At 46.9% G+C, this 27,396-nt stretch overlaps 1 protein-coding gene across 3 annotated transcripts in view; it reads left to right on the top strand.

Moving 5' to 3' along the window:
- The window catches only part of CACNA2D2 (calcium voltage-gated channel auxiliary subunit alpha2delta 2), a 218,201-nt gene that overhangs the window by 78,199 nt on the left and 112,606 nt on the right, over nt 1-27,396 (top strand). For all 3 annotated transcript variants that reach the window (XM_071813114.1, XM_071813113.1, XM_065845442.2), the window contains exon 3: nt 3,456-3,572. In XM_071813114.1, coding sequence (XP_071669215.1) covers nt 3,456-3,572 — 117 coding nt within the window. The remainder of the gene's footprint in view (nt 1-3,455; nt 3,573-27,396) is intronic.

Raw genomic sequence — 27,396 nt, 5'->3', positions numbered from 1 at the left:
GATGACTGTTACCCAGACCAGATGCCTTTGCAGCAGGAACCAGAGTGCAGCAGCCTTTCCCAGTGGGGCTTGGCCCCGAGCAAACCTCAGCTGGGGTCTGAGCTGTGGGTACAGCCTGTGTCCTGGCCCTGTGGGGCTGAGAGCTGCTGGGGTTATCTGCTGCCAGGTTAGGGTTCAGCTTTCCGGTGGTTGCTGTTGTTTTGAAGTGAGGTGGCAGGGGGAGTCTTGTCATGGAGATGGTGCTGCGCTGCTCCAGTAGCTTGCTTTTGGGAGAGGGCTTCTTGTGGGATATGAAAGGGAGCTGGGGGGAAAGGGAAGAGATCTGTTTTGCGTTGCACGTGTACATGTGTGCCACCCTAACCCTCCTGTCAGCGTCCCTCTCTTGCCCTGGGCTAGGAGGCTGGAGAGTGGCCCTGCTGCTGTGCACGGGAGGCTGATGTGCACAGTGAGGCTGGGGATGGTCAGACAACTTGGACTTTCTAGTGGTGCCCAAAGGCACACATGTTGATGGTGCTATACGGGGAGTTCCCCAGAGTTTAACAATTTGCCTTCATGTTTTGTTATCAGACAGTTTAACCCACGGGGAGGTGCTGGGTCCTCCTGTGGCAGGTTGTCGAGTGGTGGTTTCTGCGCTCATGGGAGCAGTTCCACACGCTTTTCTGTTCCTTTTTGGGCTGCCCAGTTTCCTGGTGTTGGGTGTGCTCACAGGGAACTGGGGAAGCAGCAAATGCTGTCCTGAACCCTGGCAGCTCCCTGGATTTACAGGCACAGAGGGAATTAATAGCAGAGAGGAGCATCATTTGTTGTGCATTAGGAGCAAGGCAAACAAATGAATTTAGAGAATGCGTGTTCTGAGGCAATACCAGATATGCCTCTTTGGTTGCTGCTATGAACCTGTGTTGCCAATTGATTGTGTTACCTGCTTTTGAGTAAGGCTACTTAGCACTTCGTCACTGTTTTAGATGATCTTCTCAGCTGTTTGTAATTACACTATGCATAGAAGTATTTGGGATTAAACTCTTCTGGCTTCTGCATCCAGCTTCACCTCTTCCCAGACTTTTTATTGAGGTTTGTAGTTCGTACTTTGGCGTCGATCCCCATTCCCTGCATACAACAGCTTCCTTCTCTGTTGCTGCCTGAGAGTTAACCCCTCTGCAGGTAATTCAGGGGCTCTGTGCAGCCCCTCTCCTGTCCAGTAGCATCAAGTTTTGCAACCCCATTGGGCAGGGCTAATGCAGGGGCATTGCTTCTTGTTCTAGCATGGCTGGAGCATTGCAGGATTGGGGTTTAGCTTTGTGTTCCTGCATTGCTTGCTCTGCCTCTTGGGGGGTAGGTGCAGACTGTGAGGGGATGGGATGTGTTCACAAAGGGATTGCAAAGTTAAACCCAGTCTACCAAGGGCATGCAGCCTGCATCCCCCTTCTCTCCAGAGAGCTGGTACAGTTGTGTGTGAGTGTACCTACGTGGAATCAGAAGCAGTGGTTTCTTGACTCTGGGGTCACTGCTGTTACAAATTTCAAACCCAGGTCTCAGAACACTGCATCACAGGAGAATTTCAATGGACAAAATGAAGGGCTTTTGCCATCACTGAAGAATGGTTGAGATGTCTTTGGCCAGAAAATCACCCCTTTGATTCAACCTAAGGAAAAATCCAATATGGGAAATGTCACCTTAGATAAGTAAAATCCTGCTAACCCAAAGCAAAATGCTACAATGGAGAGCACGAAGCTGTCTTAATTGCCTGGAGCACTACCATTCATTCCCCTGCCTGTCTGGTGTGTTCTTGTGCTCGTATGGTCACTGTTAATTCATACTGGATTGTTCTAATTAACGTCGATGAACTGTTCAGCCAAGAAGACTGCAGAGCTCTGCAGCTGTAGAGAGGGCTGGAGGAACATCTCCTGGGTTATTTTTCTGTCTTTTCCTCCCTTGTGGACAGGCACAATTTCTGCCTGTAACCAATAGGAGACAATTTTCTGTTTCATAATAGGAAAATACTAATGTCAGGACGCCCTCCTTACCCAAACGTTTCTCCTTGAAGATTGTTCCTCTTTGCCTTCCTAGTTGCCACTGCTCAGCTAGAGGTAGCACACACTCTCCAAACACATTATTTTGTTATGCTGTTACTTACCAAAGGGAAAAAGGTGTATGAGAGAATATTGCTTTGTGTTGAGCTTTCCTTGCTTTAACCCTTTCTGTGCTGACGTGGGGTATTTTTCTTTAGCACAAGATCTTTTGTTGTTGGCAATACATGCTTTTCTGTCTGAAGCTTGGGGGGTGATGGGGCTCTGAAGTGAAGAACACCTAGAAATCGTTTCTGCTGGAATCTGGGGATGCCTCTAAGATGTGTCCTTTTACTGAAACATCCTCTTTGGAGTCACTGTGCTCACATAACTATCATCTCTAATGAGAGAGGTGTTGCTGAATTGAAGTGTGGGTGGTTTGGGGACCAAAATTATTTGGGGGGAAGCCCTTGAAATCAGGTTGGCTGAAAACTTAGTACTTGGAGTTGCCCTTCCTTGAAAACCGGCAGGTCAGGAGTCAGTGAGAGCAGCTGTTTGCTTAGTCTCTGAGCGTACTCGTGTGGCTTCGACCTTGGAAACCACTTTGTTTAACAAGGACAGGGAAAGCTGTAGCGGCGGGTCTCTGCTCAGGTTCTTGAATTCATCACTAGCTACCTTTTCAGAAAGGGGAGCATCTCCTGCTCCAGCTTGTTAACATCTGGAGAAGAAGATGGGTAGAATAAGTTACTTCCCAACATATTAGGAGGGTCTCACGCTTGAGCTGTGTGATGTGGTGCTGTCCAGATCCTGGGCACCCACCTGTAAAAATTCTGATCTCCAGAGGGTGCCAAGTTACTATATCTTGCTTAGAGATGAGGTTTTATCCTACTTGATGTGATCCCCGCACTCCCGTTCCTGGTCCCCGGTGCTGCCCTTTCTGCAGCTGTGCTGCCGGGCTCCGCGCCAAGGAACCCTGCAGGCAGGGGGCTGGCAGCAGGCAGGGAGTTGGGCTTGTGTTTGCAAAACCCAGCACATGGCCTTGGGGACGGGGTGTGTGAGCGGTCAGTGGCTTCAGGTTGTGTCTGGGTGAGGGAGAGCCCAGGCAGGAGCGTGGCGGTGCCGCAGGTGCTGCTGGTTTGGCTCGGCAGAAGTGGGGGGGTGGGCAGCGTGGTGGGCAGCTCAGCTTTTGAGCACGAGGGGGGATGCTTATAGCCTGCAAGCGTGAAGGAAGGCAGCTATAAAGCCAATGGTGTGGGTAGCAGGTCTAATGCCTTTTTTTTTTCTGATTGCAAAGCTTTTCTTCCCTTTTTCCCCTCATTTCCAAAGCTTATATTGTCACCTAATCCACATTGCTAGAATTCTACTGTGTTAGAGGATCAGCTTTTCTGTGGGAAGACTGCTGCACTTCTCTCTCATATTGACTGTCTTTCTTTCTCTCGTTTTCCTTCTTAGATCTACAATGAGAACAGAAACCTGTTTGAAGTCAAGGAGAATGTGCCCAGGAAATTGGTGGAGAAGGTCGCAGGGGACATCGAGAGCCTCTTGGCCAAGAAAGTCCGTGCGTTAAAGGTAAGGTGGTGGGCCTATGTGCCGATCTTTTGTCTGATATATTCAGTTTCAAGAAGAGGGTTGATGCTGGTGTGGTGTTATGATCTCAGCTTCAAAGTAAATTCTATGTTTGTGTGTCCTTCTCTGGGAACTCTATACTGCGATTGGATGGATGCATATGGAGTATGTCTGAGGTGTGAGGCAAGGATGTATCATGTAAGGATCTACTATAGGTATCTTCTCGCTTTTTATCTCCTTCCACCATCATGTTAACACTTGGGGTGCTGCTACAAGAATATGAGTAACAGCAAAAGCCTGGCAGCAAATTCAACCCAGTCACTTAACTGGGGTGCAGTGAGCGGGAGCAAACGTGCTGCAGTGTCCTTGCAATAGCTCAGGGGAGCGTTTCGGACAAGTAGGGTTGTTTTCCTGTTTAGGAGAGGATGCACTGAGATATTTGTGCTGGTGCCTGGCACTTGAGTCCTATGATTGAATGTGTCTATGAATTGTCCTCGTGGGTGCCTGCATGCAGTTCTAATCTATTGTCCTATTTTATAGCACTCCTTTAAAAATGAACTCATCTTATCTGTAGTGGAACAAGGTAACCTGCTCATGGTGTCGGCTCCGTAAAGCCTGGTGGTGACTGTAACGCAGTGGCATGTGCTATTGGGACAGAGACAAGCAATTGCCCTCTTGGATACATGGATTGGGGCATGGGAGCCATGTGAGAGCTTCACTTTCAGGAGCTGTTGTGTCCTCTCAAATACCTGACAGTAGTGAGCAGCTCCAAGTTGTACAATGGACACCTGGCAGTACGGCCAGCTGGACATGACCTGCAGCTTGATGAACTGGAAGGGCTTCTGCGGAGCTATAGGCGAGAGGCAGGCTCGGAGCAGGTAACATAACTGTTGTGTCCACGTACGGACTGTAGCCAAAAAGACTGTTGGTCATTCTGCAACCTGATCGGCAGGAATGGGAGCACAGGAAAAAGTATTGTCGGGAGAGAAGGGGGTTGCAATAACTGAGGTGTAACTGAGGCATGAGAGTTTCCAAGTGACCTATCTCCATGACTGGGTAAGAAGTAGTAGCTCAGAGAAGGTATGCAGAAAGAATCGTTAAGACACACGTGGGCCAGGAGGTTCTCAAGACCTGATAGGATCTGAGTCAAGAGTGGTCAAAGGCTGGCCTGAGTGTCAGGATGGTATGGAGTTGTCCACAGTGACTGACAGAGATGGGAACTGTAGAGGTGTGAGTGAAGAAGATGTGTATTCAGTTCTTGACTTTGGGAAGTAAAGATTAGGCCTACTTGGGACTCAGACCAAGTGTTTTAACTTGAATGGAGGGAGCTGAAGTGGGACTAAATGGATGGGCATATTGTCACCACTGCACTTGGATTTGTGAAAGTGAAGAACAGGGAGATCAGTTCTTTTCTGCCCATGATCTTGCATCCTGTGTTAGTATAGTTTGTGTGTGTGCTTGAGCATATATATAAATAAATATCAACTATTAAATGTTACAAAGTTGTGCACCACCTATAGATGCTGCAGAAAGACATGGGTGACAGAAGTCGGTTGTGAACTTGATACGCACCTGGCCAACGTGTGGCTTCTGTGGGACAGGCAGGGTAATAACACTGAGTTACACAGCGAGACTGTGCTGAGTGGTTTCCACTCTGCCATTTGAGTTTCAGCTGCTCAGTCACTGTGGTTTTTAATATCCTTTGCTCTGACTCACACAGACTTGCAGAGAATTTGTGCACCTTCTGGTGCTAGGTCAAGGGTAAGACTGCTGCCTGTGGTACAAATAACCTTTTTGTCTTGCAATTCGACTTCCTTTTTTGGGTTTTTGGGCAGGACCGGTCTGTGTGTTGTTAAGGGCTTGTTTGTTGCTGGACTTGACGCAGAGGGGAGATTCTGGCAGCACTGGTTAGATTATGAGCACTTGTTGCTGTTTTATTGTAGTGGAAACCTGAATTAGTCCCTTCAAGAGGACTCCTTCAGAGGCAGTCGCTGGATGGAGCAATCTCTTACATCCAGCTTGCCTATAGATTCTTGGCATCTTGGACTGGAGGTACTGACAAGAAAATTTGGAAATAGGGAAGTTGATGGGAGGAGGAGAAATAGGATCTTCTGGATTTCTTCTACCTTGTGGTAAACTCCTATGAAGCATGGGACTCCCACAGCTGCTTCCACTCTCCAGCCTGTGTTTTCTTCTGTTTCAACTCTCCCCTTAGTTGAATCATCTCTCCTGGAGTCATTTCCTCCCCTTCTCTCATGATTCACAAGAATGGTGATGACTTCTTGAAATATATTTTTTGGCATCTGAGTCACATGGGACTCCAGGTATCAGCAAGGGCAGGTGAGGAGGGAGAAATGGATCCTCTCCTTGAAGTATAATATGAATTGCTGCGTCACTCATGTACTCACCCTACTGAAAATATGCCTCCCTGTCTCCTCTGCTGCAGGAGAGAGGAGAAATACCGCCTGTGCTTTGGTCAGGCTTTGTAGGAAGGTGCTGGCTGGCCTTTGGGCACACACAATGGACACGCACTTCAAGAGTGCTGTTCTGATTAGGTGGTGATTCAGTCCAGCCATCAAAGAGCCAGTTTTCCTCTATTTCTAAGTGGAAATATTAATGTATCTTTATTAAACTGTGTGCAGAGCACTTATCTATAATATATAGTTTCTTACCTTGTGTATTGCATGTCGAAGAAGCAGAAATTAAGCATGAGGAAACCAAAAGCAGCTGTCTGGCACTGACAGCCATGGTGTGGGCTGTGGCATGGGTCTAGCACTAGCAGGACACTCTGGTTTTCCATGTGCTTTTCGGAGGAGAGCCAGAGCTAGGGATGTGTAGCAAAGAGGATAATTGCTTCCTAAAATAGCAATCATCTACAAGGGGCTGGTTATTTGGATGCTTTCCCTCCCTTTTTGTTCCAGACCATCATATCTCATGACAGTCTCATCATGGGACAAAAAAATACCTAGGAAGGATTTTTACAATCCCCAACTGTTCCAGCTGGCACTAGAGAAAAGCATCTACAGCTGGGTGCTGGGGGACTTTACCCCATGTCCCACACAGCAGCCTCTATGTGACATGGAATTTTATCACCGCTAACTGCTGTTCTCCCCAGAATCCTCCAATGTCTGTTCTCCATGATGATTTTGTTGCTTCAAGCCTGCCCTCACAGTCTCCTTTGGGCTCTGTAGTTCCCAAGCTTTACAGAAAGGGAGATAGAAGAGATGGTGTTCAATACTAAAAGTACAGCTACTCTTGATTGAAATGGAGGTAAAAGATATTGCTAAGGTGGAGTAACTCCTGAAGATTACACTAAATTTGTCCAGTGTATTGCATGGTGGGGAATTCTCAGGGATCTCACTCCAGGTGAGGTGTAAGGAAACAGTAGGTATGTTCCCAACCAGGTAGAAGTTTAAGGTGCTGCTCTTGTTGTGAAATTGCCCTGGTTAGGGCTAAGACAGACATCTTCCTTCACATGTGGAAAGGAGTGAAGCGGCAGGTTGCCAAATGACTACAGATCCCCGCTGTGTTTTCCTTGTGCTGGGAGTCACAGCTGACTGGCTTGTGGATCGACAGCAGAGACTAGAATTCAACAAGTTGGTTGTTTGCCAAATAGATTCTTTGCCACTTCTCTTTTTTAACTTGAATTTCCTATATCATCATTGATCTTTCGGTGTGTTCAGACCCCTGCTTGCCATTGTATATGCCCAGACACATGCAGGTTAGGACTTCTTGGGGAGCTTGTTTAGGAGACCAGCCATTGGAGTTTGCTGGTGCTGCATTACTGAGTGAGCCAGGGCAAAGCCATCACCTGGAGGAGAGCATGGGGCAGCAGCCAACTCTGGATTTCCAAACCTGATGGGTGTTTTTCTTTCTTCTTCTTTTTCTTCTCTCAGCAAAGTCTGTCTGGGATTCCTCAGCTTGCCCATGGTGGTAAGACCTTTCCTTCCTCTAAAGCCTCCGTAGCTTTATTTGGTAAGACTGGTGAAGATGAGCCAGTTCTCTGTAGAAAGGAAAGGAAGCAGCAAAGATAAAAGGCACTGGAAGGAGCCTCCCTTGACATCACATCCAGCCCCGTGCTTTCTCCATGAACACAAGGGCAACTCTTCTTCCTTTCCCTGTGCTGTTTGCTGTTCCCACATCATGCTCTGCCTGCAGACCGAGGCTGCTCCTCTCTGCTGCTCCTGGCCACCGAGGAGACCTTGGCAGCCCAGCCCCGCTTCCTCACCTCTGCTGGCAACGTCAAGCAGTGTGGATTGAAGCGAGAGGGGGCTGCTAAGGTGATGAAAAACTTCAGAAGGTGTCTGTGCAAGCAGCTGAGGGGTTGCTGCGTCATTTCTGCTGCGCAAGCCCAATGCCTCAGGAAATTCTTCTGTTGCTGCAAAAGCATCTCTGCAGTGAAAAAGTGGTGGGAAACAAGAGGAGGTCATTGCTTGTGGGGCAGGATCTAGGAAGATACTTCCCCCTCCCCCTCAGGTCTATGGACACCCCAGATCTGTTTCTTTTATAAGATGAAGTGAAGTGCATGAGTGATGCCTCTGAGTCTATTATTTCACAAAGCTTTGCAGACTGGGGGAGAAGGGAGTTGTGATTTGATGGAGGAGGAAGCTAAGAGATGGAAAATTTAGATCCTAGGGTACGTTTTAGGCTTGTTTCTGCTTTTTATACAGTTCTTGTGAAGGCTGCTTTTGGATGCTGATGGCTTCATCCTTCACATATTTAACCACAGACAATTTGCTTTGCCTCCTGCGAGCAGCACATCCCACAGTTTGCTGAGTGGGTTATGCCCTGAAGTGAGCTATTTATGCACTGTGACCAGTCTAAAGACTTGCTATCTGTGCTGGTGGTCCTCCACATCTCTAAAAAGAAGCCTTCTGATCCATAAAACATGGTACAAATGTCTGCGGGCTCTGGCATTGCCCCCATGGGATGCTGGTGGCATGGCTGGGCAGGTATTTTTTCCAAAGAGTTGGTTTAGTTTTGCATATTGTACATCATGGGCAAAATCCTTTGGTTTAAGGTGAAGTTTGTTATAATTTATAAATGCATGTATTAAATATATTTGTGTCTATTTTATATGCATGCATATATATATGGCAGATCGGGTACACCTTGCGTGACTCTGGTGATGAGAGAGCTCACAGCACTTACCAGTAATAGAGAAAAGTTTGTGGAGTTTGTTTATTCTGTTCTTGTGGAATTTAACCGTATGTTTTTGTTGCTATGTGCTTAGCTCCAGTGTGGTGTGAGCATTTGGGGGAAAGGAGGGCTTCAGTAGGAGAGTTCAAGCTCCTGTTCCTTCAGCTAAGGTGTAGGAACTTGCAATAAATTTCACTGAAGACTTCCTGGTTTTCCTGTAACAAAAGTAGGAAAACCTAGGCTTGGCATTCAACTTTTTCTTTTGGCAGAAAAATGAATACAAATGACAAGACTGGGGATCTTCTGTGTTTTGAAAGCACACTGCAGGGATGTCTGGAGGGTGTCCTGTGGCTGCAAAGCCTGGGTGAACATTGCTCTAGGATTTTGTGGCATTCACGTTTTCCTTTGCCTTGGATCCTAAGGTGACTGGAAGAGCTGGGCTTTGGTGCACAGTTAAGATGTTTGATCTGGAGATGAGTAAGACTTGGGCTTTTGTACTGCCTTAAGGAAATTTCTCAGTTTTGTCTCTAATTTCCACCCCCCACCCTCAGTTTTGGGTTTTTCCACTTACTGGTGTTTTTTTCCTTGCACATTCCTTCTGACGACAGTGCAGTTAGTACTTAGGTGTGCTTTAGGATCCTCTGATGGGAAGGCGAGGTGGGAGTTTGTGTTACCAAAGTATTTACCAAGCAGCCTTCTGGGGGCAAGAGCTGGTCAGTGGGGGGATCGCAGGAGGTAGAAGCTCAGGCCAGTTGTGCATTACTGCACAGTGCAGTAATGTTCAACTGGGACTGGTTCTAAGCTCCATTTGCGTCTGGCACAAGCATGTATCAAGAGTGCAGAGGGGATTTAATTGGACAGGTTTATCCCTTTAATAATTCTGATAGCCCTGAGACTTCCCTTGCAGGTATGTGGTAAACGAAGTCTTTATCAGCTCTTCTGCTCCCCGATAGGGACAATAAAGGGTTTCACTTGTCTAAAGAGCTGCAAAAATTAACATGTAGCAAAGCATCTCAGCTCAGTTCAGAGCATCTTCCTGCTCCCTTCTCTTGGTGATGGAGGCACTGACCTCTGTGGTGGTGTGGGCTGGTAGGAGATGGGCAGTGCGGGCACAGCAGCTTTCACTTCCCTCCGTCACTGTTGGAGTGTTGACGTCCTCTGGTCTTGGTGGCACATGTTCCTCAGTGTGGGCAGTGAAGGGGGTCAGTATCCAGCAGGAGCAACCTTGGGGTTGTACTGGATTTCTCCTCCATTGCTGGCAGTGCAAGGTCCTCTTGCCATCTCACCACCATGCTGAGCTGTCTGAAGCAAGTTCTTCCAGGCCAAGTCGTTAATGTGTTTAAGTAGAGAGGTCCCAGGACAGTGATAGAGCCCTGGATTTTACCTGGTGGGTGACTTCTGAGCATGCTAGAAGGCCACCAGTGGCCACACCCTGGCCTTCCGGGTCCCAGACCAGTGTCCAAGCTAAAGGACATGTTACTTGTCTTGCCTAGGCAGCAAAATGGGGGAGGAAAGAGGTGAAAAAACATAGTTCAGGTGAGCTCAGATGCAGCCTGTGTTTTGGTGGGATGTGGGCTTCATTGCCCTGTCCCAGCCACACAGCCATGGACAGGAGCTCTTGTATTCTTGAAGGAAGGACCACAACCAACATCAGCCTTGCACATTCTGAAGTACAAAACATTTAAAGGTATGATCTCCGTGCTTTGTTAATTCATAGTGACAAATTCATCTCTTTTCCTGCTTCTTTGCTAATTGCTGGTTAGTGGCTTTTGGTTTTAATTCTATTTTTAATTTGCTCCTAATCAAATCCTGGCTGACTTGTCCCTGTTTATTTATTTGTTTGTTTGTTTGTTTGCATTTATGTGTATGAGTGTGTCTTCTCCTGCCTCGTGATTGTTCTTGTGTTGGACCTGCTCCAGTAATCCAATTTGAATCCAATCTCCCAGGTCTGGAATTCTAATTTACAGATTGCAGAGGGGAGCTGAACAATGCCCACACACCACGATGGGGCTTTATTGTCTAATCTAATCAGGGACAATCAGATGTTTGTAACAAGTCTATCAACACTGTATTGGGGCAGTTTGTGAGCAACATAACCAGCTTTCTTAATAGTGCTAACGCGATTTAGGGCTTCCTGCACTTTCATGCAGATTATGTTGAACGTTTCCCTTTCTTCTCCCGTGGACGCTTGGCAGCAGCCCAGCCCGATGAGCTTTACAACTTGGTAAGCTGCTTGGTGCACCCTGCACTGTGGGGGCTCGCGAGGGCTGCTGCTGATCCCCCCCAGCACTGCTGGAGGGCTCCTGGGACAATCTCCTTGGGGGCATCCATGCAAAGTATGGACTCAGCATCGTAAATGCATCTGGATTCAGGGATGGGGAAGCAAAAAGCGATAGCACCAACCTGTTAAAATACTTGGTAAATTTCCATGGCAGATCTCTAGCCCCATAGGCATGCTGTTAGCCTGCAGGTGCTGGGGGGTTGCCTGACTCTTGGTAAAGAACAAATGAAGAAACCTTTGTCCTCTCTTGCCCTTGACAAACTAATGTGGGTGTTTCTGGGTAGTCGCTGTAAGAAGTCTGGGCAGTTGCTGTTCAGAGAAGAGACCTCTCTGGGGTTTTTTGGGATGCCCTCTAAGGGCCTGGAGCAAAAGAGGAGGCACAACCAGTTCTGCAAACAAGCTGATGTCTCTTAATGCAACTCTCCAACCCAGAGCGGAGTTTCTTTACTTTTGCTGCGCAAATAAATAGTTTCCTGACTTTCCCCTTCCCAAAAACTGAAGTGTCTCTCTAGTCCCCTACCCTCACAGCTAGCTGTCAGCCAGGGGGTGAACTTACACTGCTTCTCATGCTCCGAGTCTGTACCACTTAGCTCTGCGCCCAATGCCTTTGCCCAGGGATTTATTTTAGTCTTACGGATTCTTCCCTGCCCCAAAGCATCTTCCCTCTGGCAGGCGCTGTGTGCGGCACTCGTCCCCGAGGCAGGTGCCTCGGTGTGAGGAACTCAGAGACGTCTGAGACCAGGTGAAGAGAAGCATGAAATAGTCCTTAAAGCGTGCTTTACTTCCCTTCCTAAAACTGTGTTGTGTATTTGATAGCAGTTTGCCTGTTGTTTTTCAGTTTTTCCTGGTTTCTCCAGCGCAGGTAGCAGAGGTGGAGGTCTCTGAAGCCATTAGTGCTGGCAAGGGATTTGCAGCAGTTTTAGTTCTTGGCTGTCTCAGATCTGTCAGCTTGGTCCGCACCTCCTTGAGCTCCTGAGGCCTGTTAGGCTGCTTCATTCTGTGCACTAGGGGGGATGCATTTGGGGTTGGTTGAAAAGGTAAAAGATGATGGGTAAGACTTACTGGTCTGGCTGTGTAGACAGATACATACATAAAAATGGTGAGTGATGCAATAAAGGGGCCTCCGAGAGAACTGGTACTTCGGAAGAGAATTGCCATTTAATTCTTTACAAAACAACCTTTAAACGTGGTTGGGAAGAAATGTTTGCAATGATAGCAAAATAAAAGAAACCATGTCACTGCAAAAGGGATTTATTTGAATTTTCTTGGTTAGTTTTGGTGTGAGAAAATGCATTTCCATGGCGGTTCAGTAGCTAGAGTTGCTTCTGCACCCTGTCCTATGGCTTCATAATCTGTGTATGGTGGCAGAGGGTGAGGATCTTTATTTTCCTGGGGTTGCCTGCAGTTTTGCAGGGAGTATGTACCCCTGTGCTTATGGGTCTGGTCAGTTCCTGCGCTCCCTGCTGCTGTATATCCTTGAAGAGCCTTCTGAAGCCCAAGATCTTGGGCAGAAAAGACTCCCACCTATTTATTTTCTTGTTTTGTGCTTTTCCCCCTGAATGTTTGAAATGCAACATCTGGGATGGAAGGCTCTTAATATTAAATACGGATAATGGACCTGGGAAGAAAAACGGAATAATTTTGAATTCAATTCAGGTAGAATGAGGATTATTTTTTTTTTCTTTTTAAGGGTTTCATCCCCTAGTTGAACTATAATTAAATTATTTGTATAGCTTTGTTTATGGACAAGTAGCAAAGTTAAAGATTCTAATGACTGAGGGGGCAGAGGTTTGGTCCTGCAGGTTAATGGACTTGCATGAAGCTCTTTTGTCTCAAAAAGCTCTCTTCAAATCCCACCTTCCTTTCCTAAAGAAAGTGGATTTGGCAAGTCTAATTTCTGCAGCCCACAAAACACAAATCAGCCTTGGCACGGTTCACCTTGGTGAGTCTCTGCAGGATAGTCCTATGCCCTGAATAGCTGGGGTGGCTGGTGGTGAGGTGACCATGGTGTAATGAGCGTTCAGCTTGGCTCTGGTGCTGGGCTCTTCCACCGAAGCTGCACACCAGCCTGCTCGCCGTCTCCTAGTGCCGTATCTAGCAGGGACCATGCTTTCTGTTCCACACAGCTTTGCTTTGTATCCACTGCAGCTTTAATGGCACGAGCCTGAAACCCATCAGCATCCAGCCCTACCCCACAGTAAGGAGCTATTATAGATTCCCAGAGCAGCTGATGTCCATTAAATGTTTGAGTGACACTACAACAATGTGTAAAATATCTGTGATAAGGATGTAGCAAATCTTAATAAAAAATAAAAAGGCGACAAGAATGTAAATTGCACATACTATTGTGATAAAGAGCCAGAGATAACATTAAAGAGATTGTATCAATTTAATGCGAGTTTAGTGCCAAAGCTTGGGATCTGCTCTGTAAAGAGGAGTTGTTGGGAGCCTGTCATATTCCAGCAGACAGTGCTCAAATCATCCTGGTCCTCTGGACTGGCTGTCCCTGCAGCCACTGTGCTGCATGGAAACCGTCTGCTTGCAGGGGATTAATGAAAACCTTTCCTGCCTCTATAATAAAAATAACATTCCTTGGAAAAAAATAAAGTGCCCTTCTGCCTGCTGGCCTTTGGGTCCCTCAAAATGCAATTAAAAAGCAGCTTAATGCAGCCTTGTGATGAGAAATCTGTCAGCGTCCACAGGCAATCTGAAGTGAAAGCAAGATGAAACAGATGCAAGCAAAATACTTAACCGTGTGCCTGCCCGCCTGCCTGGCGGCGCGTGTGGAGCAGCCGGCTGAGCTGGGACGTGCGGGGCTGGAACTGCGTTGGCTGCGGGAGCTGGGCTGCAGCAGCGCCTGCGAGGGGTGGGAGCCCAGCCTGGGCTTTGCGTGTCCCTGCCTGAGCCCCCCCATCTTCTGGGCTGGTGTTTCTGCTTCATATCCTCGCTTTCTGCCCCTCCTGTACTATTGCAGATTTGCCCTGGCCCTGAAAATGACCGAGGAGTGTGGTGGTGAAGGCTGTTCGGAGGAAGTGCCCTTACAGGGTGGGTGAAAATGGCAGCTCCCAGTGCTGGGCTCCCGCTGGTGCCGGCAGCACTGTCTGTGCCCAAGTGCTGTATTTACGCTGCAAAATGTGCTGTCGTCTTTGGCCATCCTGGGTTTGCCGTGTGTCTGCCACTACTGGTAGGAGGCATGAGTTGAAATCCCACCTCAGCTTGACACAGAGAGCTGCTGTAGCAACAACAGCTTTACTGGAGTGGTGCTGGGAGCCGTGGTGCATGGTGCACGCCAGTAGATGGCACAGCTTTTATATCTGCTAATTATGGAGGGAGAGAACGCTGGTTTGCGCCGTCCCTGTTGCTAATCTTAGATGTGCTTCGCTCTTCACTCGCGCAAATGAAGGAGTCTTTGCTGGTGTGCCTCTAATTGAGGAAGTTGGATGAGATTACAGGAGATGTGGAACTTTGCAACATTTGGGAGCAGTGGGAAAACATGATGGGGAGGAAGAGGCAAGCGACCGTGTTCTTGGTTGCGTGCAGAACCAGATAAGCGAACTTCAAGGTGGTGGTAGTTTGGCTTCCCAAACATGTTCCAGCAAGTGATGAATTCCCTTAGAACAGATATATTCGACTGCTCCAGCTTTATGCGTAGGGAAACTGAGGCCTGGGGAGATCACACTTTGTCTTTGATAGCCCTGAGAACAAGAGCTGTGCTTCCTAATTATGTTCTGGGACTTTCAGCTACAAGGTGTCCTTCATGCATGATTACTACAATAACATCTCCCTGAAGCTCAAATCTCCTTTGCTCTGCTCTGTTTGGGTTTGGCTCTATTGTTCCCTGGCCTGATCAGGCTTTTGACGTGAAATTTTTTAGCAGAAAATATAGAATGCCCTTTTCTTAAGGGAGTACCAGTTGAATGGATCCTTACATCTTCTCCCTGTGTGATGTTGCCTTGCTGTTCTGTACCTCCCCTAAACCAAAGCAGTGCTCTGGCCCATTCAGACTGGGCATGTGGACCTTGCTAAGTAGTGGCCACTGGAGTTGGGAGAGTTGCTCAATGGCAGCAAGACAACCGTGAAACACAGAGGGAGGCTGCTCGTCCCTCTGCACCCCTGTCCTGGGAGATGTGCAGACATCCCAACATTAGAAGCAATCTTTCTTCCTACCTTCTGGCTGCTCAGAAACTTCTTTTCACGACTGAAATTGATTTTTGCAAGTGGATGGAAAGGACATATCCCAAATCTTGAGGGTCTGGAGTGCATGTGGAATATAAACCAGAGTGTACGTATGTGCTGCTGTAAATAGAGTTGTCACTCTAAAAGAAATGGGGTTTCTAGTGCTTGTCAGATCATTTTAAAACCATTTTTATTACTAGATTACATTATAAGATAAAGTTTATTGTAGCAGAAAAGAGGGAAGGTGTAGGATTTTACTTCAGATTTGGAAATGCACTTAAATTATGAAGAGTCTTTGAGCCTTAGCTGAGGGCATACATTCTGCTTCAGGGTTTTCCTCCAGGACATCTCCTGCCCAGCTGAGCTAAAGGGTGATTTCCCGATTTCAGGGCAAACTGTCCCCTAGCGTGTCACCTTTTATAACCAAGCAATGACGTGCCGTGCAGACATTGACAGAGAATTTTCAGCTCACGAGTCTGTGTCCTGCTTCTGAGGCAGAGACGCTTCCAGGGCATCTGTCCCAGCTGGGAGGTCCTGGGGAACACCCCATTCTCAGAATGTGTCTTTAAAACAAAAGCCCTAAGGATTTCTTGTCAAAGCTGAGGATCAATCCTGGTACATGTTGACTTTCTTCTTTCCTTTCCTCTCCCCCGTGAGAATTGCTCCTAAAACATTTTGCTCTAGTTATGCTCTTACTTTTAGTGCTAAGTCTGCAAGCAAAAGAAAACACTGGGTATGTGCCAAGTATTTTCTTAGCTCTTCCTTGCAGATACCAGTAGCATCCCTTCTTCTAAGTCAATGCCTTCCATCTTTTCCTCCAAGGTTTACCTAGTGATATCTATCTACCTTTGATAGGTATCAGTGAAAAAGTTGTTCTTTGTTGCCTCAGCTGTTCGTTTGATGCTGCATGCCAGAGAAAACAGCAGTCTCCTTCTCCCACTGCACCTTGACTTCAGAGTTCTGTTGTTTTGCATCTACCTGCTCCTAGTTCAGACAACTACAGAGCACATCACAGACCAGATGCTGGAGGAAGCAGTTGCTTTGCGAGCACCATCTGAACGCTGCAGCCGCTTGCACTGTGCAGAGCGAGAGTGGTGCTGGGATGCAAAGAGAAGAGTGACCTGTGACTGGGGAGGGATGTTTGGATGCAGCAAACCTCCTGCTTCCAGACCAGCTTGTGGGTTTAGTCAGAACTTGGTTTTTTTGAATGTTGCACAAATATTTGAAAGTTACTCAGTGTCTGGAGTGGTGAGAAGATTTTAACTCTTAGCTTTACATGAAGCTATGTTTACCATAACCTCTGGCCTCTGAAGAACCAGGTTTATTTTGCATATAGACTAATGCTGATAGTCCTCACTGCCTTGATATTAGTGACTTTCCGTCTCCCTTATCCCTCTAATCAAACCCAGAACCTCTGCAAGGTCCCATTCTGAGCAGCTGCTTCATTCCCTCTGTGCCAAGCATCCCTAAAACCTGAGCTGTAATAGCATCCCTGCTAATTATATCACTGCAGATTTATTTCATGGTAATATTATTGCTGGCCTCAGGCATCACCACCATCATTGGAAAACATCGAATGATCACAGCTCCTTAGCTGCCTCCATTAAACCTGAGAGAAGCGTCTGGGCCTCTTTATAAGTTTGCCTTTTGATGAGAGCCAAGGATTGATGAGCTGGTGGATGCGAGGTTTGCAGAACGTGCCCTGGAGGGATGCTTGCCTCGTCATGGCAGCCGTGAGGTGCAGATGGCAGGATCGCTAGCTGAATGCACACGCAGCCTGGGAAGCGGGGAGCAAGGCAAGAGCGTCACCTTTATCTCTTCAGGGCAGACCTTGTCCTCTCCCTGGCAGCCGCATCCAGGGCAGCTCACGCTGTGTGCGGGACGGCTCCGTGCTCCGGACCAGCGGTGCTGGTGGGAGCTGCGCCCGGGGAATGGGGTGGTTTTGAGTAAGCAAGTTGTCTTGTGATGCTTTTTGCTGAAAGTTTTGGAGGTAGGGGAGAAGAAAAGGCAAGAATATCAGTGCTGTTTTTCAGGAAAAAAATGGGAAAAAATAGTTTAGGAGTTTTCTCTGTTTTCTTTGCTAGAAGTAAAATACTGCAGCTGATGTGCTGGGTGCCAAGGCGTTGTGCTGGATCTGTAGCATGCAGTGCTGTATCCCCAGGGCTGTTCTGTTCCTGGGACCCAGGCGCGTAGCTGCCTGGTGCTACGGGCTGTGTCCCTGCGGAGCACAGCGGTGGGATGACGGTAGGTCTGCAGGGGGAAGCAGTTGGTGCTGAATGCCTGATATGCACACTCTGGTTTTTGGAGGATATACTAAAATATCTCAGAATGTGTCCCAGTACCACGCAGATTTATTGCGAGAGTTTTTGTCCACGCCTGAAACCTGGTTTGACTTGCAGGCATGGGGTGACCGTCACCCCCAGCCAGTGCCTTGGTCTTTCCCCATGGATGCCTGTGGTCCCCATACAGGCCACCTAAGAGAACAGCAGAAGGTTATCACAGATCTGAGTTTTAGCTGATGTGGAGAATGCAAGGAGGTAACTTATCAAGGTCCCTTTCAAGATCTATAAGAGTAGAGCAGTTGTTATTGATTTTAATGTGTCTGTCTGTAAAGTCCTTTTTGGTTATGGTGTGCAGTGCTCCAGCACAGGGAAGAGTGGGCCAAAACTTGACTGAAATGGGGTCAATAAATTGCATGCAGACAAAAGGCACTTACATTCAGACTGCATCAAGTCTCCTGGTAATTTCAGCAAAACAGTCAGAGCAGAAATATGCTGATAATTATTTAAATTAGACTCTGAGCATTGAATTTTTTTCTTCAAGTAACAGCACTTCAGCACTTGTCCAGATGAGTGCTAATTTACCCAAATGGAAAGGTTTATTAAACATGCCAGCCAGTGCTTTAGTAATATTTAGGACAGCAATTTTGCTTTATTATATCTCTTAACAAAGAGGACACAGGCTTCTTGATCCAGCACCAGAGCAGTTGGGGGATGTTGGGCAAGGTCCACATCAGCTCTGCCTGGTCTTCAATTAAGCTGCATCTTTTTTGCTTCAATTTTGCCTTTTTGCCAAGTGCAAACCTGGGACCTTACTTGAAAAAAAACTTCACTGACTTGATCAGATTCAGGGATTCTCAAATTCTGGATGTCTGGCTTTGGAAACATTGAAAGATTAAATTTGGTTTGCTCCAGAGAAACGGACCATGAGCGACACGCTGAGGAAGATGAGGTCCAGCTCCTCCTGCTGCCCCTTGCTCACTCTGGGACACATCTGACAACTGTGTTATTTTGTGGAGAAATTCAGGTGCACTGAGACAATCCCAGACCATCATTTGCCTTCCCTCACTGATCTGTCACATGCGGTTCCTGGTCTCCGCTGTCACCACGTGTGTTGTCATACAGGTGTGCATACAAACTGGTAGATACAGATGAACCTGAGCTGGAAGCTACCCAGTGCATTTAGCGCTGTTTTGCTACCAGGGCTTTGTCTTGAGATTAATCCTATTGTGGTACACTGGCTCTGCCGTTACCTTTAGCACTCTGGTTTATATATTTGAGAAGATGCTTCACAAAGCCCAATGGATTGAGGTTCTGCTAAGACATCCAGGAGAAGGCTTCTGCTGCTGTTTGTCTGTGGGTGCAGATGTGTGGTTCTGGGGCTTCTCCCAGGACTCAGGTGGGTAATTAGGATTACTTGCATGGATTAGAGATAATATAGAAGTGTCTTAGTCTGAGAATCTCCTCGCAAAGGGGAGGGTTGTATGGTGCAAGTGCTCCTTGGAGATCCATCCAGGAGAAAATGACTTTTAGGTTTTGAAATTTCTCTGCATCCTCCAGAACAAAGACTACTGCCTCCTGTGTGTGTGTGTGCTCACCAAGGGCATGAGGACAGGAATACCATATAGCGTAGCAAAATCTGTGTTCTGTTGTTTGTATCTTTAAGACTTTGTCCAGGGCAGAGAGGCAGGGACAGGGTTTTCAGAAGGACTCTGCTTTGCTGCCATTAATGTTTTTATAGGGGTTGAATGAGCAGTATTGTTTGCATATGTCACATTCATTGATAACGGTATTTCTCCATCCTCTGATTTTTGGTGGGAACTGTCATTTTTGCTGTTATATAGTAGATGTCTTTTTCTTTACTGGAAGTTTTTCCTTCTTGTTCCTCTCATAAGTATCTTCTTTCTCTCTGTCTCTTTCTTTTATCTTTTTTCTCCCTAAGACCGCTATGTTAAGTTATTGTACTATAAATCTTGGGAGTGTCTGAAGCTCTGGCTGTTTGCAGAAGATTTGGCAAGGGAGAACCTATTAGAGATCTAGGTTGTAAATTCTTTCAGAGCACAGATGTGGGGTGCAGCCAACAGTGATGGGAAGATTTTGGATTAATTCCAGGCGCTTGATCTGTTTTTGGTACCGTCAGGTGAGCAAGTGGTGTCAGAGCATTGAGTGGAAAGGCTGTGGCTGCTCTCATGTGCAAGTGAAGGTGTTGAATGTCCCAGAGGAGAAACAGAAGTGGATCTTCTCTTGAGTTGATGCAGACGCTCTCTGACCTCTACAGAGAGCTGGAGTCACCTCAGGTTGAATACTGTTGTGTCCTGTTCTGCTGGAAATGCGGAGATGCTCAGAGGAAACATGCCTTGTCTGCTCCCCAACGTGGGTGGGCAGGAGGGCAGGTCTTCTAGGGACTGTTGTTGATTCCTGTCCTCCCTGTGCAGAGCACTGTGCTGTCACAGCCCATGAGGGGGTGGGCAGCGTGTGCCTGGGGGAGGGACCTTGCTACTTGCAGGAACAACAGTGCTGCCTTACCCAAATGTTTGGTGAGACCAGAGCCCTGCTCTGCTGCTTGTCTGCCAGCTGCCACATCCCACCAGGCAGCTCTTCTCTTCTGGTAAAGCCCACTTTCACCAAGGTTTGCGAAATACAGCTGCTGCGAGGTGTTTCAGGGCAGCAACCAAGATAGAACCCAGCCACGGCTATCGATTTCCCGTTATGCTGCTATTCACAGTCCTGGCAGTTGCTGGTAGGGATATGAAATTTTTTGAATGGGGAATACAGGTAGAAGTAATTTGAAAGTAATCTCTTGCTCTGCATTATTTACAATATGTGGAGTTTAGGGTTTGCGTTCCCATAGAAGTGTGCTCTACTGGAGCTCCAGTGTGCCATGGACCAGCAGCCAGTCTTGTCCATCCACAGTAACTGGGATGTGAGGAAGCAGCTTAGAGGAATCCTCCCAGCTTATCCATCTTTAAAAAGTGTGGAGAGACAGTCTAGGATTCAATTTTACTGTTCTAGCACCTTTCTCACCACCCTGATTGGAAGTGCTTAACCTTCTCTTCATTAATCAGTTTGAATTTTATCTACAATTCATCCTCGATGAAGACAAATTAGGTAGAGTCTGCGGCTTCAGTCTTCGGGCTGAAAATGATGGCAGAGCGTGCAGGGTGTCGCAGGTTCGTGTGCTGCAGCTTGGATCAGAATGATGCTGTATTTCTGGTGGCTCTGTACTGGCAAGGCTGGAGGAGTCAACCATATCTTGTGTGCTCGGTTCCCAACAGGTGCTACAGGCAGGACTGGCACATGATGTTGTACCAGTGAATGCCAGGTGACATGTAGTTGGCGTGCCACAACCCAGAACATCAACACAAGTCAGTCACCAAGGCATTGAGGTTGGCAGGGACCTATGGAGATCATCCAGTTGAACCGCTGCTCAAAGCAGGGTCACCTGGAGCAGGCTGCCCAGGAAATAGGCTGCTCTTAGGGAGGTTGCCGCCTTTGTCCTCATTTTACCAACAAGGAGAGAAAGCCCTGGGTAGTGACTTGGCTGAGATACCTGGAAGGTGAGTGTGGGTCAGTGGGGTGATGTTCCTGGCATACTGGTGAGAAGGTAAGAAGGCCTTGAGGCTGCCTGCAAGGTTCGTGCTTTTGTACTTGTTGATCATTTCATGAGCTCATGGCTGCAATGGCACTGTCTTTCCATTTAGACATTTTTTTCAGGAATCAAATCTGTAAGACTTGAAGAACTTTAAGATCAGTACGCAAATGAGTTGGAGAGGTTTGTCTTCTCTGACGAGCTCCTTTACTGTTGGATGTTTTGGTATGGGAATGAGTGGAAAACAAGGAGTAAAGGGAATAAAAGGCAGTGAACTGTTTGTAGAGCCCTCGGCCCTCTGCTTAGCAGAGAAGGTCACCTTTCTACTGAGATCCTCTGTAACAAGGACTGTTGGGAAGTTTTTTTCCACTAGTGATCTGCTAAAGTTCAGCAGATGGGGCTGCTTACATGGTCCTGATGAGTGCATGGCCTCTGGGTCCATCCTGCCTTGTCCATAGACCAATCTTACAGCTCCTGCCACAAGGTTTCCTGGAAAAATTAGGTAAATAGCTGGGCACTCTGTTAGAGTCCAGCCAAGACACCATTTCCTGGCTGGGTGTGGAATGAGCATCCTACTGGGGTAGCTCTGTCCCAGCCAGCCAGAGAGCATCTTAAATGTCTTGACGAATCTTTCATGGCATGATTTCAGCCATACCATTTCCTGGGAAGATGTAATGACTGCAAGGTGCTCACTTTTGAGCTCTTCCATCTCTCCAAAACCTGCAGGCCTTCTGGATGAGACTCCCTCCTGATGGCTGTGGCCGACGAGGCGGGGAGCTGGGACTGATTGGCTCCAGTATTGCAGAAAGCTGCTGGCTAATTTACCTAATCCCTAGCACTGAGTTAAAACGCAGAAGTGCCGGCTCTCATCACTCTGCAGCTGTAATTTGCATTGGGAGGGAAGGGGGGGAGCGTGCCTGCGAGAGATGTACAGGTCGCCACTCCTGCTCTCGGTGCAAAAGAAATGATAATCTCACATTCTACTTTATTTTCTCCTGTTTGTTTATTTCTTCCCTCTCTCCCTGGTGAGGGCAGATAGCTTAAGAATTAACCTTCAGAGGCATCAGTGACTCCCTAGCAAGAAAACACCAAAATTTGCAAGCTCCTAATAAAATGGATTTCAGCAGTAGTGACAACACCTGGAGAACCTTGTCTCTGTTAGGACATAGACATTTTGTAAAGTAAGCGTCCTGAGTCCACGATTTGTCATCTCCTCTGTGGATCTGGAAGGTTTTCATAGCCCAAATCCAACTCCCTCTTGCAAAGCACCTCGCAGTGCTTCTTGTGGGGGTTTGGGAGCTGGTGTGTGAATCTGTTCTTCACATGGGGTTGCTTGGTTGATCCATGGCAGGTTAAAGGCTTCTCCTGCAACTCACGAAAAAGAGGAACACAGTGAAAACCAGAACAAACCAGATTTTGCTGCACTGCTTGAAACAGCTTGTGAACTGGAAGTTTGTCCCTGCAATCATTTACTGTTGCTTTCTGCTGTGACTGGGACAAGAGCGACTTGGTGTCATGGAGCAGGTCCACAGGCGAAACCTTCTGGCAGTCTGGACCTGAACCGCCTTTGCGCTGATGCTGCTCCAGTCTAGCTGCTTAGCGAATATTTTGGTGCTTGTGGGTTGCCTCATTAGGAGGAGGAACTAATGATGGAACAGGTGATGTACTCCTTGCTTCTGAGATCACACACCAAGACTGATTTTGCTGACACGACATCTTTGCTCACGGCTGAGTGAAATTCTTGCTGGAATGGTGCTCAGGAAGCTGTTGTTAAAATCCTGGGCAATATAGCAGGGTTCTGGTCTAACCCCCCTGCACGAAGCAGGGATGGTTAGATGTGTTGGTCAGGGTCTTGTCTGTTGGGTTTTGAAGATCTCCAAGGGTGAAGCTCATACGCTCTGGGTCCCTGTTCCACTATTGACCCACCTTATGTGATTTTTTTTAATAATTTGTCATGTTGCGTCCGCTGCTTTTTATCCTGTCCCTGTGCACCTCTGAAAAGAGTTTGGTTTCAGCATACTCTAGAGACACATTGAACTGCTCACACCCTGCTATATTGCTCTTCCAGCACCTGCAGGAGTGGTTAAAGCCCTTGTGAGTACCAAAGCCTGTCTGTTCTTCTGCGTAGAGACTTCCCCTTGGGTGATCTCTTGCTCGTGCCTCTTTCTTCCTTTGTTCTTTGGCTCCTTTACCCCATTAAACCCACGGTTTTGAATTAACAGCCAGTGTAACCCTCTGCCCACATCCTTCAATTTTTGGCGTGCCCTGCCTACAGAGCCTGTGTTTTAGGTGATGCCCTATCTTATTTCAGTGTTCCTGCTCCAAAGAGATTGCTTCTTATCCTCCTTTGATTCAGGAAAAATAATGTTGTGCAAATAGCTTCAAGCCCAGCCTTTTGGCCCTGGGTTGCAACAGGGAACTGGATGTCAGCATGGACTTGGGCTGAGCAAGCAGAGGACACTCCTGCCTGGTGCTAGTGCTATGGGGAGACCCTCCTGCCTGCTCCGGTGCTCACTTGTCACCCAGGGAGGTGGTTTAGCTCTGCTGGAGCACTCCTGTTGCCTGGTGTTGGGGGATTGAACACAGGAATGGCTTGCCCAGATGTGTAGTGGAAACTCCATCCTTGTGGGTACTTAGAATTCAACAAGACATAGTCCAATGCTAGTACTTGATGGCCCCATCTTAATGGGGACAAGGACTTGGACATGTGATGGTCTTTTTGTCTGAGAGAACTAAAGTGGGTTTTCATACTCTGAACTGAGGAACGAGGGTTGGTGGTGGTGTGGGAGTGGTAGAAGACAGGCTGTGAGCGGTATGTAGGACACCCACTCCTGATTTCCAGCCAAGCTGGGTTGGAGGAAGGAGTCTTACAGATGACTTTGTTGCAGTCATCAGGAGAACAGCACGTTTCCGACTTGCTTGAGAGGCCTTGTGCAGATTTAATGTGCCAGAGCTGAAATAATACATGATTTGTTAAGCTGCCTTTTTTCACAGTTGTAGGAAATAACCCAGCCGTTCAGCTAGAGCGGCAAGAGAGCGCCGATCAGCATTGGCAGGGTGGGCGAAGCTGACTGCTGCCAAGACGCTGTTTCTGAGGAGGCTGATGGAAACAAGGGAGTCGGAGTGGTGAGACTGCACCGTGCTGGACCGCACTGGGCAGAGCAGCCACAGCAGGGAAACTCAACAGGAGCACAAGGACTGCTGGGCTGGTGGCAGTAATGTGTAGGATAGTGTGTTAGAGAAGTGAAAGAATCAATCTGGCCTTTCTGATGGGCCATCTGATGGACTCAGAGTATTTTCCCCAGTGGGCTGTGGCAGGGTGTCTGCTCTTTAGGCATGGAGGTTTATTTAAGATTTCCTTTACTGCTTTGCTAAATCCAGAGCTTTTGCTGTAGTGAAGAAGGGCACTTAAAAAAAAGTTGTAAAATTGAATTGTGCAGAATGTGGAGTATACCAGGAGCAGCCACACCTGATCCATGGTAAAGAGGAATTTTTCGGTTCCCTGACAGGCTTCCTCTGCATGTTCATTCTGCAGCTGAAGTGAGCTTTTTTTTTTTGCTGTAATTTCTTGTTGAAGTCTCCTAATTGGGTTGTTACATTCACTTCTCCGTCACTGTAAGCATTAAAGTGCAACAAGTCCCATTAGATAGCCCTTTTCCACCTACACTACCTACTTAAGCAAATTTCAAATTAAGGTTTTGGGTTTTTTTCTACAACTTCAGCCTTTCTGATGTGCCAAGTAACTTGTGTGTTAGAAACACTGGTCTCACAGGCGGGGGGTTCCCGACCTCCCTCCCTTCTGGTCAAGGCATGGAGAAAGGGACAGCTCCTCGCAGGAATGCATTTGTTGCATCCCACTCTGATTTGGTCCTTTGAACATGTTTTGTGTGGCGGTTTTGTTGCTATAACGGGAGGATGAATGATTCATTGCTGTCTCACAGTGGAGAGGGGTCAGCGGGTCACCTACAGACATATCTTATAATCATCTGGAACTTAGTCTGCTGAGGTATTGCTAACCATCTGTAACACATACTGCTCATTTCCATGCCATGCTCATAACCCCTGCTAATTATTTATAAAGGGTTAATTAATAGGATTCTGCTCTAAACAGTGAACTAGTGTTCTTTGTTTCTGGTCCTTCAGCTAAAATAACAGCACTCTTACTGAAAACAAGAGTAGTTTATTCTTGAGAACAGGGGTTTTCAGGTGCTGTATCAAAGCTCCACAAAAAAACCCAAATGTGGCGTCTACCTCTTTCCTCTGATCACTGATTTTGTAATTTTATAAAAGAAAGCAATCAAGTTTGTCTCATTAGATTGGTGCTCATTGTTCAATTCCATTATCTTTTTAGGCTTTTCTCTTAATGTTTGTTCCACTGTTTTAGTAAGGCTTGAAATTAGACTAATTCCCCAGATCACTCTTCTTTGAGTTTTAAAATGTAGATGAAACAGATTAAGATTTTTGAGTTCTGAAAATCAAGGAGACAATAAAGTAGAACCATTAATGTGCTGGAAGAGACCATTTGCCTGGTCCTGTTAGCCCTGCTCCAAAAGCAAGAGTGGGGGGCACCTGGTATAAGTAAAAGGCAACAGGACAAGGGGTGGTGGTTTAAAGCTACAAGAGGGGAGATTCAGGCTGGACATGAAGAAGAAATTTTTTGAATTGACAGTGGTGAGAGCCTCGTCCAGGTTGGCCAGAGAGGGGTGGATGCCCCATCCCTGGAGACATCCCAGGCCAGGCTGGACGGGGCTCTGAGCAACCTGAGCTGGGTGAAGATGTCCCTGCTCATGGCAGGGGTTGGACTAGAGGAGCTTTGAAGGTCCTTTCCAATCCAAACTATTCAATGATTTTACAATTCTACTACGAGTTAAAGGAAATGCTTTTTAATATAGCTTGTAGCTAACTGATAGAGTTTGTTGCTCAAAGATATCAGCAAAAAAATCTAGCAAGATGCAAAAAAAAAGAGAGGGGAAGCTTGTTATAAATAAGAAAGTAGCTCCAATTCTGCAGTTGGTGTGATAAACCTCACTTGTGTAGTGTTGCAGTTGTAACAGTGGGTTTTCTTGAGTGATGGAGGCTTTCAGTATCAGTGTGAACATCTGTAAATTGAGCTGAGGAGACAACAAATAGAATCATAGAATAATTTTGGTTGCAAGAGACCCTCAAGATCATCGAGTCAATCTGCTAACCCAACACTGACACTAAACCATGTCCCTAAGAACCTCATCTGCACATCTTTTAAACCCCTCCAGGGATGGTGACTCCACCACTGCCCTGGGCAGCCTGTTCCAATGTCTGAAAACCCTTTCTGGGAAGAATTTTTCCTAATGTTCAATCTAAACCTCCCCTGGTGCAACTTGAGGCCATTTTCTCTTGTCCTGTTGCTTGCTACTTGGGAGAAGAGACCAACACCCTCCATGCTACAAACCGTACATTTATGCAGTCCTAAAATTACGTTTGACCCTTTGAAGGCAACTGCGAGGCCGATGTGGCCCCGAGTGAAAATGAGTTTGACACCCCTGCTCTAGAGGACCTCCCAAGAAGGTATCTGCTACTTCACTAAACTCTAAACTGCTTTGTAGCTATGAAGTAAGATTGGTAGGGAGAAGTTTTTATTACATCTGCCTTAGTGGCTGAGCCCTGTAGCTGCTCTGCCTTTTCAACTCTATCAGCTGTTTGGATATAAAATATACATTTGTTAATCACTAATGGGAAGATGAACAGGAGAGATGAGAATAAACCTGTTGCTCTAATGGGGATTTTAGGCATAAGAGATGTGCTTGTACATCTTCAGTGTCGCTTCTCTCCCTACACTTCATTATTTCTTTATAAGCCTTCTCCTCTACAAATGAAACAGTTTCTTAAACAGGCAGTAGTTTTTCATGCATTTTACACGTTCTGTTTATCAAAAGATCTTGACCCCTACGTTTCCATCTTTTAGGATAAAAGTAGTAACTTGTGCCAATTTGGTAGTCCGTGTGTGGAAATCATTGTGTCTAGGAAATGCATATTCTCTTTGATTGCCTGCATTTAAGCCTGATTATGTTCAAATCACCCAAACATCTCGAAGTGCTATGTGAAGTATAATAATCTGTCATCAGGGGCAGGCAGAGAGAAGGGGAAATGAGCCTTTAGGTTTGGGTAGAACCCAAAGAGTTTTCACACATCAGCTTTTCAACCACCACCCTGTTGGGAACATTGTACAACCAAGAGCCTGGGTCCTACTTCGCAAGCACCAAATCTTGGAAGTCTCTGAAAGGTGTGAGGCTTTAATGCAAGAATATGTTTTGCATTTTAGTAAATTCACCTCAAAAGTTGCTAGTTTTGCACAATTCCCTTGTGTGATGCCAGATTCCACCAGTC

The sequence above is a fragment of the Patagioenas fasciata genome, chromosome 10, assembly GCF_037038585.1.
Source record: "Patagioenas fasciata isolate bPatFas1 chromosome 10, bPatFas1.hap1, whole genome shotgun sequence".
NCBI classification, from domain to species: domain Eukaryota; kingdom Metazoa; phylum Chordata; class Aves; order Columbiformes; family Columbidae; genus Patagioenas; species Patagioenas fasciata.
Note: the sequence above shows the minus strand (reverse complement) of the source record. Positions and strands in the feature narration are given on the sequence as shown.